The sequence below is a fragment of the Ranitomeya imitator genome, chromosome 6 (genome assembly GCF_032444005.1).
Source record: "Ranitomeya imitator isolate aRanImi1 chromosome 6, aRanImi1.pri, whole genome shotgun sequence".
Taxonomy (NCBI): domain Eukaryota; kingdom Metazoa; phylum Chordata; class Amphibia; order Anura; family Dendrobatidae; genus Ranitomeya; species Ranitomeya imitator.
Genome location: NC_091287.1, coordinates 512,015,092 through 512,028,549, shown reverse-complemented (window position 1 = coordinate 512,028,549; position 13,458 = coordinate 512,015,092). Strand labels below are relative to the sequence as shown.

At 44.4% G+C, this 13,458-nt stretch overlaps 1 protein-coding gene across 2 annotated transcripts in view; it reads right to left on the bottom strand.

The window, feature by feature from the left end:
- EBAG9 (estrogen receptor binding site associated antigen 9) overlaps positions 1-12,543 on the bottom strand; it is a 59,314-nt gene extending 46,771 nt beyond the window's left edge. For both annotated transcript variants that reach the window (XM_069731789.1, XM_069731790.1), the window contains exons 1-3: positions 12,354-12,543; positions 7,154-7,225; positions 5,087-5,185 (exon numbers count right to left, since the gene is read on the bottom strand). In XM_069731789.1, coding sequence (XP_069587890.1) covers positions 5,087-5,169 — 83 coding nt within the window. In that variant the 5' untranslated portion in view covers positions 5,170-5,185; positions 7,154-7,225; positions 12,354-12,543. The remainder of the gene's footprint in view (positions 1-5,086; positions 5,186-7,153; positions 7,226-12,353) is intronic.
- Between the last annotated feature and the right edge of the window lie 915 nt (positions 12,544-13,458).

Genomic DNA, 13,458 nt, shown 5'->3' with positions numbered 1-13,458 from the left:
AATACATGTCCCAGCTATTGCCTGTTTTAGACCCCCTGCGGCCGCCTCCCAGGTGTGTGTCTTAAGAACGCATCCGCCTTCTTGTCTAATGGGTCTCTTAACATGCCCGAGTCCTCTAAGGGTAGGGATGACTTTTTAGATGACCTAGCCACCGCACCATCAATTTTAGGGACTTTATCCCACACTTCTGAATCCTCTTCCTCGAAGGGATAACGTCTTTTAGAAGATGAGGGGAGGCTACCAGATTTCTCAGGCTTCTTCCACTCCTTCTCTATAAGGGCTTTTACCCTAGCATTGACTGGGAATGTACGCTTCCTTTTCTCCTCCAAACATAACGTCCTCTACGGATCTAGTCGCTTTCTCATCCTTTAGGCCCATTGTAGCCCTGACTGCTTTCACCAGTTTATCTGTGCTCTTAGTTAGAAAACATGGTCGGCCCCCAACATCGCTATCTGAAGAGGAGCCAGAGGACATGGAAGAGGAGGCAAAGGGAGACAGAGGTTCCTCCTCAGATCGAGAGGTATCGGAATCTGTAAAAGGCTCTAGGATTTTGCTACTCCTCTTTTTAAAGGACTGATTTTAAAGAGCCTTTAACTTCTGCCCCAATCATGGCCCTAAGGCTATATATAGGCAAAGTCAGGGGTTTCATTCCGAATAGTCTTTTGGATACAGTCCACGCAGAGGTTTTTGTGCCACTGGACTGCTAGCTGGACTTTTCAGAGGGCACATTCCTTGTTCTTTAACTTGGTACTAGCCTTCCTCGGCGCCTGGCAAGTAAGCAGAAAATGTAGCCCATTACCACCAAGGTGACATTCATGAAGATCACTCACCACCAGCTGACAATCAAGGGTACCGGATTTTGAGGCTGATCAGGAGCACGGACAACGTCTCTCCTAGATGCTGAGGAGTCCTGTGACCTCCGGTCAGGGCGACTGCCACTTCTTCCACTGGAGCAGCTACTCCTCTTAGTATGCTGGTGACCAGGCATAGCACCTGGTAAGGGCTCTTGCTGCTGCTGTAATGGCTGCTGCTGCTGCTCCTCCATACAATCCTCCATAATGGAGAGCTCTATAGATGTGAGCGATTACTCTGTGGATCTTCCTCCATTTAAGGGGTGATCCAATACGCTCACCGCCTCTTCCGGTAATCATTGTGTCCCCCCGCACACCGCCGGGAACCACCAAAAAGGCCCTGTATCCCGGCCGGCGTCCATGCCATGGGCGCTGCCAACTTGGATCCGGCGCGCAGCACTGGCGCCACGCGGGCACGCCCATTCCCAGCGTGGCTTGCGCGCGATGCCAGCCACGCACCCGGAAGTCAGGTCCAGAGCCGAAGGCGGCTGGCAGAGAGGGGAGAGCACGGCGTGGCAGCCGCAGAAGAGCCTCAGGACCCCAGACTGCGCTGGACCAACGCACGCAAAAGCCCCACAGGACCTGCGAACGGCGCTTCCACAACCTGAAGGCCGGCATACAGGTTCTTTCAGAGCCGGGACAGGAGTGGGTGAGTGGAAATCTTCAAAGAAAAAACCGCCGTGATTTCAGCACTAAAGCTCCCATCAGGACAGGAAACCCAACTGAAGCGAGGGAGAGGTACTACTCTTATTTTCAGTACGTTTCCTGTCCTGGCTGGGCAGACCCCTCTCTCAGGTGTGCTGTCACGGGGGAAGGGAAAATCAAGGTCTCCTATGATGCCCGGCCACCTCCTGAGCTTCACAGGAGGACCAAGAAGGCAGCCATGGGGGTTTTCAGCTTGCTCTGGCCGCACTGACAATCTTTAAACCGCCATCGTGTCGAGCCGTTGGGAGCTAGTGTACACACAAATCGCCAACCGCCCTTTTAAAAGAGAACCGGTCTTCACTATTTAACCTGCTAAAGTAAAAGTATGGCCATAATGGCACTGTTATACTGATTTAAAGGACACTTTTAGAGAAAAATATCCATAGCAAGGTTCGTTTAATTGACCTTAGAAGTTTTGGGGTATAGGTTCCATTTTGCTGGAGAACGCGATGACAGGTTCTCTCTAAATGCTGCTACCGCGATGACAGGTTCTCTCTAAATGCAGCTACCGTGATGACAGGTTCTCTCTAAACACGGCTGTGAGCGTCAGACTTTGGGTACCGTCACACTATACGATTTACCTACAATCACGACCAGCGATATGACCTGGCCGTGATCGTAGGTAAATCATAGTGTGGTCGCTGGGGAGCTGTCACACAGACAGCTCTCCAGCGACCAGCGATGCCGAGGTCCCTGGGTAACCAGGGTAAACATCGGGTAACTAAGCGCAGGACCGCGCTTAGTTACCCGATGTTTACCCTGGTTACAAGCGAACGCATCGCTGGATCGCATCGCTAGATCGCTAGATCGGTGTCACACACACCGATCTAGCGATGACAGCGGGAGATCCAGCGATGAAAGAAAGTTCCATACGATCTGCTACGACGTACGATTCTCAGCAGGATCCCTGATCGCTGCTGCGTGTCAGACACAGCGATATCGTAACGATATCGCTGGAACGTCACGAATTGTACCGTCGTAGCGATCGAAATGTTATAGTGTGACGGTACCCTTTGGCATTTATATAGTAACAAAACAGCAATTGGAGCTAGAGCCAATCACTGCCACTATAGGAAGATGCCGGCTGTGTACCCCAGCCATAACCTCCCAGGTATGATATGGGCTCAGGTACATACACGGGGGCCCAGCATGTTGTAAAGTGGTTTCTCAAAAACCTCCACAAGTAACATCTCTTAGGCCCCCCTTCACAAGTCAGTGTTTCCAGTACGTGTGAAAACACTTACACACATACACCCATTATAATTTATGGGGCTGCGCACGTCGGTGTGACCCACACATGGACATGTCCACACACGGTTGACAGTGACACATACAGGAATAGCATGCAGAATAGAAGCAACATATTTAGGTGTTAAATGTGCAGATGGATATGGTGTAGAGAGATATCTGTGATATATAATTAGTGCCGTGCGTGTGTAGTTTACCAGCCTTGCGTTAAGAGGATAAATTGAGAAAAAAAAAAAAATTATAGGGGGTCCCTCCCATTACTGATAGTCAGCCAAGGTAAAGCAGACAGCTGTCAGCTGATATCATGCTAAGAAGGTTCATGGATATTGGTTCCTTCCCAGCCACCCCAGAATTGGCGCATCACAATAAATGTGCCAATGCTGGCACTTTGCCTGGCTCTTCCCGCTTGCCCTGTGTAATTTGTATCAGACACTCCCATTACTATTCCCATAAGTTAATGTGAAAAAAAAAAACAAACACTCTCCGGTTCTCTAATATATTATTAAAAAAAAAAAAAAAAAACAAAAAAAAAAAACACAAAGCTGGTCTGAATTAGTCAAAGGATTCAGACGGAGCTGCGAGGTTAACAAATTGGTTAACGAAGGACTGCCTCGTCTTTATTTTTCTCTTCACCTTGCTAGTTGTCATTTGAGGAGTACGTCTGAATTCTTGGACTACTTCAGACCAGAATGGCGCGGTTTTTTTTGTTTTGTTTTTTTAAATGAAGAATTTGGTGAACCAGGCAGTTTACGTTTTTTTTTCTTTTACCTTAAGGTAAAAGACCAATCAGAGAGGCGGGATTTCCAGGACAGACAGACAGAAAGACAGACAGAAAGACAGACAGAAAGACAGACAGAAAGACAGACAGAAAGACAGACAGAAAGACAGACAGAAAGACAGACAGAAAGACAGACAGAAAGACAGACAGAAAGACAGACAGAAAGACAGACAGAAAGACAGACAGAAAGACAGACAGAAAGACAGACAGAAAGACAGACAGAAAGACAGACAGAAAGACAGACAGAAAGACAGACAGAAAGACAGACAGAAAGACAGACAGAAAGACAGACAGAAAGAAAGACAGACAGAAAGACAGACAGAAAGACAGACAGAAAGACAGACAGAAAGACAGACAGAAAGACAGACAGAAAGACTGAAAGACAGAGACAGACAGACAGAGACAGACAGACAGAGACAGACAGACAGAGACAGACAGACAGAAAGACAGACAGACATAAAGACAGACAGACATAAAGACAGACAGACATAAAGACAGACAGACATAAAGACAGACAGACAGAAAGACAGACGGAAAAACCCTTAAACCCATATATATAGATGAGCGAGTATACGCGTTGCCTGGGTGGTCTCCGAGTATTAGTGACTGCTCGGAGATTTAGTTTTCATCGCCGCAGCTGAATGATTTATAGCTACTAGCCAGCCTGAATACACGTGGAGATTCCCTAGAAACCAGGCAACCCCCACATGTACTCAGGCTGGCTAGTAGCTGTAAATCGTTGAGCTGCGGCGATGAAAACTAAATCTGTGAACACTAACAAATGCTCGGAGATCACCCGAGCGTGCGTGCGTGGGAAAACCCAAGCAATGAGTATACTTGCTCATCACTACTGGTTATCAAAAATGGGAGGGACCCCTTGTTTTTTTTCATTTATTAGCTTAATACAAGTACAGTAAACGCTACATGCACAGCACTAAATTACATATCTCAGATACCTTTCTATCTATACCATATCTATGTTTTGAACATCCAACACCTATACATCTGTCATTTCTATTCGGCATTGTATTGTAGTCCGTGGCACGCACGTACAGCACCGGTGCTGGCTTTTCCAGTACCGAAAATATCAGCACATGTGAAGGAGACACTGCAAAACGTGAATGAGTACACCCTTCATAATAAAAAGATATAGACTGTCACTCGGCTGTCTTTGCCTCCTGCATTACCGCCTATACCCTGTATTCTACATAAGCAAGGAGGGTTATCATTAAGAAGGTTCGGAAAAGTGCATATTATGATTTGTGCTGAAAATACAGATAGGGAATAGCTGAAAAAAAAGGTAAATGTGCGATCACAGAAGCTAAACACCCACACGGTTACACCGATGTCAGAGCATGGAGGGCTGTGTGAGCAGGATCAGGTCAGGAAAAGTTGTAGCTTCTACTAAAAAAAATATATATATTAATTAAAAAAATATTTTGGAAAACTGAAGCTATAAAGTAACTAAAGTACATTAGAATAACAGATTACAGGCACAGGTTACCTGCATATTAATCTCTTGAAGAAGGCGAGAATGGAAGCGAGGCAAGTACAAATCTTAAATAGGCGGAACTGTGTGACGGCCATGCCGAGAGCTGTTCACCTGCAAGGCAAGCACACAAAGGGTTAAAGCACATATCAAGCAGTATGTATACAATGCTCATCTAATCCCATTAGTAATGGGCACCACTAGATCAAGAGACAGAGAAGGTGATTTAAAGGGAACAAGCCCTTTAATATTTGGCTGGTCAGGCCAATCTAGGATGGTACCTGGACGAAGTCGTTGACATGAGAACCCCGTTCAGGACTTGTTCAGAGGAGGGTACAATATGGACGTGTTCTGTACGAGTAACAATCGGACCTCACGCCGACTGTTCAGATGACAGACTTGGTCCAAGCCAAAATAAAAATATAGCAGCATGCACTATTCTCTTCAATATGTCAGATCACCCTGACCTAAGACAACTATATACTAGTATCAAGAATAGAACCACCGAGAAGACATCCATTAATGGCTAAGAAGAGACCATCAGTCTCCTTCATGACTCAAATCTTTATCTCGGCCTCTCAGTAGTTAAGAAAAAAAAATCATCTGTAGACCATCTATAAACACTCTTACATGCTACAGAGACGTACAGCTTTATGACCGGCAGGTTTTGCTCCCCAGCTATAGTGAGGTGGCACGGACCTTATACAATGAGACGCGTCATGGGTGGGGGTCCACGAGTCGTGTCTCTGTACCAGGAATGTCAAACAAATACACAAAGGGTCAAAATTAAAAGCTTGGACAAAGTCGCAGGACAGCCTCAATCTTTATTAAAATAAGATCTACAGTATAGTGGGCCCCCCATTCAGTATAACGGGCCCCCCATACAGAGCCCCAGCATTCAATCCCCCTGACAAAGAATGGTGACCCCATCACAGTATGATTTACCAACTGAAGTCCCCAAGTAGCAGCCCACGCGTTATAAAGGGCCCCACATGGCGGCACACATGGTATAATGGGCCCCCCCATACAGCACTATAGTTTCCCCCAGGGAAACTGGCCTTTTTTCCCCCGTAACCTGTAAAGTGGATTTTTGGATGGTTTTTCCCAAAGTTTTTGTTATGTCTTTGGTATTGTCGATATTTTTTTTTTTAATTCCATTGAATAGTGAATAAAGTTTATATTAAAAAAAAAAAATAAATTAAAAAAAATACAGCAAAAATGATGGCAAAATGCTCCCATTGACTTGTATTGTAAGTTACAGAGGGTCTCACGAGCGGAAAACAGAAGAACGAACATGTTGCTTCTTTTAACCACTTGGCATTTCTAGAAAACGTGAAGCCGTTAAAAGACTTTAATAAGCATGAACATATGAAAAGCAAGACTACTTATTACAAAGAAAAGAGAATGATCATTCTTTTGGGAGTTTTCTGGTAGATTAGGGGCATTTTTTTTTTCAGCAAAATACACCTTAAAAAAAAAAAAAGTCTTGTGCACAGTCTTGGAGCTCAGAGCACCGTCTTCGGCTTGCTTCAAGTGTCCGTTTCAGGGTTTGGACCCATTTCCAGATTAAGGCTATGTGCACACGTATAGAGCTCCTCTGCAGATTTTTCCGCAACGTGTGCACATACCCTAACTACGAACATCTAGACCCGAGCTCCACAGTGGTGCAATCGGGCCCAAATTTGCCACCTGTACAGACTGTGACGCTGTCCTTAAGAAGGCATCACTCTCGCGCATCCTCCTCGGAGAGCCACATTTATAGGGCCCGCGTCTCATCACCCGCACACTGGGATCAGAAACCTTTCACGTCTTAAAGGGAACACACCCCATTTTTTGTCCCTAGGACACCAGATCTCATGGTCCAGTGTCTTACCTGCAAATCAGCGAAATGCAATATCTGCTCATCAAAGGGTCAGCCAGTCATCTGTGGCATTGTGGTAAGCCCCCACTCACACAGAGGGAAGCCTTGTCTCCGGTGGGCACCCCCAGGCCTGGAATACTAACAATTCCCGTTCTTCCATCCTATGGTCAAGACGCGCTCTTTCACCCACGGACTCTCGGCATGTGACAAGTAAGACCTACCTGTGAGCGCCGGCTCCTTGAAGCTTCATTCACAGATCTGAGAAGATCGTAGATGGCCGTCCTCTGTGGTCACTGGAGATCGGAGAAAACATCGGTTATAGAAAGAAATACATGGGCTGGGGAGTAGGGATGAGCGGACACGTGGGCACCAGAACATGACCCGAACCCCACATAAGTCAATGGGAACCCAAACTTTGGTGCTTTAAAATGGCTGTAAAAGGGTGATAGTCAGGGCTGGGAGTAAATAAGGGCAAGAGAAGGACAATTGCCCTGAAAACAATGGATATTAAAATCACTTAAAATAACAATTAAAAAATAATGATCTTGAACCAGAAAGTGGAGGGTCCAAATGGAGGAAGGAGTGCAGCAGTGCATTGTGTGTGTCATTTACTGTACTTGTTAATAAATGGGGAAAAAAAGTTACATGGGGCCCCACTATTTTTAATAACCAGTCAATGGAAAGCAGACAGTTGTGAGCTGGTAGTCTAAGGCTATGTGCACACGTTGCGGTTTTTGCTGCAGATCCGCAGCGTTTTTTGACGCTGTGGATCTGCAGCAGTTTTCCATGCGGTGTACAGTACAATGTTAACCTATGGAAAACAAAACGCTGTGCACATGCTGCGGGAAAAAAAACGCGCGGAAACGCTGTGGTTTCTTTTCCGCAGCATGTCAATTCTTTGTGCGGAATCCGCAGCGGTTTGGCACCTGCTCCATATTAAAAATCCGCAGGTGTCTAAAGCCGCAGTGGAAACCGCACAATAAAATCGCGATAAATCAGCAGTACTTTTTGCACTGCGGATTTAATCAAATCCGCTGCGGAAAATTCCGCAACGTGTGCACATAGCCTTATGCTGAGAATGGCCAATATCCATGGAGCTTCCCAGGTTGTAAATGTCAGTCCCCAGCTGTCTGCTTTGCCTTAGCTGGTTATTAAAATTAGTGGGGGAATCCATTTTTTTTGTCCCCCCAGCATTTTAATAAAAAGTTAAAAAGATCCTGTCAGCAGGATTGTGCACAGTAACCTACACACAGTGTCAGGTCGGCGCCCTTATACTGAATACAAATGATACCTTAGTTGATGGAATCAGTTTTGTGGTTGTTTGTTAATCTTTAGTTTCAGTTTTGTGTTAATGAGATTCTCGTGTTTTAAGGCGGGGTTCATATGTGGTGCCCTGATTAGATATTCAGAATGCTCCCTCACTGACCTGCCCCCCTAGTTTGCATAATGAATATACTAAGGTATGTATTTGAAAAACAGCATGTCACTTCATCAAAATGGCGGCATCTGTGCACTCACTCATCAGTTAGCGCCTATTATCTTCCTGTGTTTCAAAGAAAAAAAAAAAATTATCAACATGGCGCCGTCAGGTGTGCCTGCGCATTGGCATCTATCGTGTTCCAATAGATACTACTGCACAAGCGCCTCCGCCGACTCCTCGATAGTGCAGTCAAAAAATAAAAAATTTACACTACAACAAAATGGCGCCAGAGGCAGCGAATGCGCAGTAGCATCTATCGCGTACCGAGAGATGCTACTGTCCAAGCGCCGCTGCCATTTTGTTGTAGACATTTTTTTGGCTGCTGCAACAAGGAGCCGGCGGAGGCGCTTGCGAAGTAGCATCTATCAGAGCACGATATATGCTAATGCGCAGGCACACCCGACGGCGCCAGGTTGATTTTTTTTCCTTTGAAACACAGGAAGATAATAGGCGCTAACCGATAGAAGAAAGTGCACAGGCGCCGCCATTTCGATGAAGTGACATGTTTTTTTTTTCAAATATGCATTAGTATATTCATTATGCAAACTAAGGGGGCGGGTCTGAGGGAGCAGTGACCTGTCAGCTGTCTGCATTATGAATATATAATCAGAGCACCGCATACACCAGCCCCGCCTTAGGGCACGAGAATCTCATGAACACAAAACTGAGAAGAAAAGATTAAGAAACAACAAGACAGATTTCATCAACCAAGGTAATCATTGTAATCAGAATAACGGCGCCAACCTGACACTGTGTGTAGGTTACTGGGCACAATCCTGCTGACAGCTTCCCTGTAAGGCAAAGCAGACAGCCGAGGACCGATATTAATAGGATGGATGAAAGCTCCATGGATATTGGCCACCTCCCAGCTCACTGCTGTCTGCTTTCCCTTGGCTGGTTATCAACAATAGGGTGGACTGCACGTAAAAAATAAAAAAAAAATTATATATATTATACATTATATATTATTATACATTATATATATATATTATTATACTATATATATATATATATATATATATATATATATATATATATATATATATATATATATATATATATGCTCAAAGCCTTAAAGCTTGCCGATTGAAAGCCTGAATCACAGCCACCAAGCCTTATTAGGCTGCCGAAGACGGATGTCCAGTAAGCAGTCCATGTTCGGGGTTCGGCACCGGACAGTAGGTGTTCAGTACTAACCCCAAACTATACTATTCGGGTTTGCTCATCCCTCGTAAGGAGGAAATAAACATGGAAGCACATCAGCAGGTGGCGCCCTGACTGCCTCCATCTGCCCGACACATGGGCAATGTTGACCAATTTGAGAGCACAAAATTAAAAAAAAAAAAAAAAAACGGGCGGTTCAATTTGGACAATTCCTTGAAATCACAGTAACGGGTGATCTGCACGGGAGGCGCACATAGAATATAGAGCATGAATCATTTAAATTGTGGCTTAAATAGGCATATAATTAAAAAAAAAAACGACAAAAAGGTCACATTTTGATGCGGTAATTTAGGAGTCTCTATTTTCGTCTTACTGAAGAGGGGGCATGTTGCCAATCTGCTGCGGATTTTTAGGCTATGTGCACACATCAGGATTTCTTGCAAAAATTTCCTGACAAAAAAACGGACATTTCTGCCAGAAATCTGCATGCGGTTTTTTTTTTCCGCATTTTTTATGTGGAATTTTTGCAGATTTTTTGTGTTTTTTTCCGGACACTCCAATTTAGTGGGAAATTCGCGAAAAATCCGCAAAAATAATGAACATGCTACTTCTTTTTGCGGAATGCGTTTTTTTTTTGCGGAAAAAAACGCAAACGTGCACAAAAAAAAATGCGGAATGCATTCTAAATGATAGGATGCATAATGTTTGCGGTTTTTAAGCGATTTTATTGCGTTTTTATCGGGGAAAAACGCTAAAAATCCAGAACGTGTGCACATACTCTTAATGGAAGTCTTCAAACAGAGGCCGGACAGAAGATGGTTACTACGTGACTCCTCCACTGAGCGGGGGGGGGGGGGGGACACGATGACCCTGGGGGACCCTTCCATCTGTAACATTCTATGACAGGTATTTACCCTCGGGGGAGGGGGGTTCACATATTTCTGTGACTGAGAATCAGATTGTTGTCTCGGCCCCGCGCTGCTGCAGCCCACCTGTCCTGTTATCATACAAAAACCTGTCTGCCATTGTGTGAGCCCACCGGGATTATTATTAATTATTATTTTCCCAACTGCAGCAAAACACACAGATTCCTAAAATCTCATTTACATGTTAATTTTTATTTGAAGTGGATTTTGTAAAGAAAAAAAAATTAAGCATTTTTCCTAAATTTTCATGCAGAACTACAGATGCTTCAGTAGATTTTTTTCTACCAAACAGCAAAAATTGCTGCGTGTGAACACAGTCGGTACCGGCACAGTGGGCTGCAGATTGGATTATTTGGGAATGTTCGTTTAGGCTACGTTCACATTTGCGCTGTGCGGGGCTGCGTCGGCGACGCAACGCACAACGCAAACAAGAACGCATGCAAAACGCATAGTTTTGCGACGCATGCGTCCTTTTTTTGCCGGATTTTGGACGCAAAAAAAATGCATCTTGCTGCGTCCTCTGCGCCCTAACGCTTGCGGCACAAAAGACGCATGCATCGCAAAACGCATGCAAACGCATGTCCATGCGCCTCCATGTTAAATGTAGGGGCGCATGCGTCGCCGCGGCTGCGCCCGACGCAGCCTGGCAGAACGCTAATGTGAACGTAGCCTTAGAGACTTTTTTGTTTTTCATGAAAAACAATTAATCTAGCGTGTTCTTATTTTTAAGTTGTTTTTTTTTTTTTAGGGCGTTTACTTTTTGTTGCTTTAGGCTATGTGCACACGTCAGGATTCTTGGCAGAAATTTCCTGAACAAAACCAGACTTTTTCCGTGTGCGTCTTTTGCGCGTTTGTGCGGATTTTTTGAGGTTTTTTTCTGGAGCTTCCCAATGCATTAAATAGCGGGAAAAAACCCCGCAAAATTAATGAACATGCTGGGTTTTTTTTTTTTACCACGATGCATTTTTTTGGGTGGAAAATAAAAAAACGCAACATGTGGACAAAAATTGCAGAATGCATTCCATTAATAGGATGCTTAATAAATGCGTTTTTTTCCTAAGTTTTATCGCAAAAAAAATGTGAAAAAAAAAAGAAAGAAAAATCCGGAACGTGTGCATGAAGCCTAATAAGGAGAAAGAAAAAAAAATCCAAAACCGCTTTGTGGATCATGAATTTTACGCAAAACTCAAAGATGCTCTAGTTTTGTCTTTTTCTTCGCAGCTTTTTAGGAGCAAAAAAGTTGCATAATTTGCTAAAATATTGCTAAAAAAAAAAAAAAAAAAAAAGGAAAAAAAAGTCAATCCATATGACAACTGGATGACACTTTAAAAAATAAATAAAATCCCCATTGATGAATAAACTACAAATACCTGGCGGCAAACAAAACAAAGGAATAAATAACCTGACAAATCAAAAAATGGGCTCAAAACACCAAAAAAGAGAGAAAAAAGGGCAATAAATGGAAAACCTCCGCAGAGAAGCCATTGTGGGTGGTGTTTGGTTTTTTAGTGAAAAAGCTACAGGAAGAAAAAAAAAATAAATAAATCCTCTCGCCGTCACTGAAAAATATATTTTTTTTTTGCAAAGGAAAAATGCATCAAAATTTCAACACCAGCAAATGTTACATAAAAAATACAAAACAAATAAAGCTTCATGTGAACAAGAACCAACACTGGGGGGGGAAATTCTACAAAATCGCATCCATGTGATGCAAGAGGAAAAGAACTCTGCAACATCATTGGTGGCACTACAGATCCCAGCGCACCCTGGGTCTCTGCTGCAGGCTGCGCTGCGGGCGGGCGGGCGGTCACCCAGCTTTCCCCTATCTCGGTGCTACTACCCACAATGCACCTGCAGGTGACGCGCGGCTCCGGCTCAGCGTGCGCCCGGCTCCGGGTGTGGAGCGCCCATCGGGCGGCAGCATGCGAGGCAAGGTCCCGGCAAACACAGGGGAAGAGGGACGAGCACTCCTCTCCCACCGCTCCGTCTGTCCAGGATGACGCACTGCACGCTGCCAACGTCAAAACGCCGCGCTGCCGCCGCCGCCGACGTGAAAACGAAGCGAAGCATTCTGGGAATTGTAGTCATTGTATTACTTCAGAAACTACATTTCCCATAATTCCCTGGCTCATGAACCCTAGTTCTACCTGTGTGGGGGGAAAGATGGGGCAGGTGTGTGAAGAAGAGTACGGGGAGGACACAGTGTCATCATTTAACCCCTTAGTGACCCCCAGGCTGACACGTTTTTACTTCATGTGGTAGTAACTGCAATGTTCCAGCATGTCCCAGTGATTCTGAGAGATTATTGTTTTTTTTTTCCGTGACACCTTGTACTTTACGTTAATGGTAAATTGAGGGCGCTTTGTTTTGCTTTTATTAATAAAAAAAATAGAAATTGGACAAAAATGTCACAGTTTGATCCATTTTGAAGCTTTGACGTTAGTAGATAACGTTGTACATCGGCACCGTCTGTAAAATGTTCTCTTCTTTTGAGGAGGTTTATAAATTGTAGCAGGAATTTTTCATATTTTCAAGGAAATGTATAAAATTTACTTTTATAGGGACTTATTCGGTCTTGAAGTGACTTGGGGGGTCCTATATGTTGGGAAAAAGCCCCATAAGTGATGACATTTTAAAAAACCGCCCCCCTCAACCTATCCAGCACTGCTGCCAGGCAGTTCATTAACCCTTCAGGTGATGCTCAGGAATTAATGCAAAGTGACATGACAGGAATGAAGATATGTATTTTTACCACCTAAATGTCACTAACTTCTGATCAGGCCGCTGTAGGTGGCAGACTCTAAGGTTGTTATTTGGCCATGAACTGATGCGGCAAACATCAGAACCACACGATCAGGATCTCAGGGCGCCGATGGGATTAAAGATGAAGCCCCCCCCCCCCACACACACACTCTGTTAACCATGTAAATGCCGTAGTCATTATTTACTTCAGCAA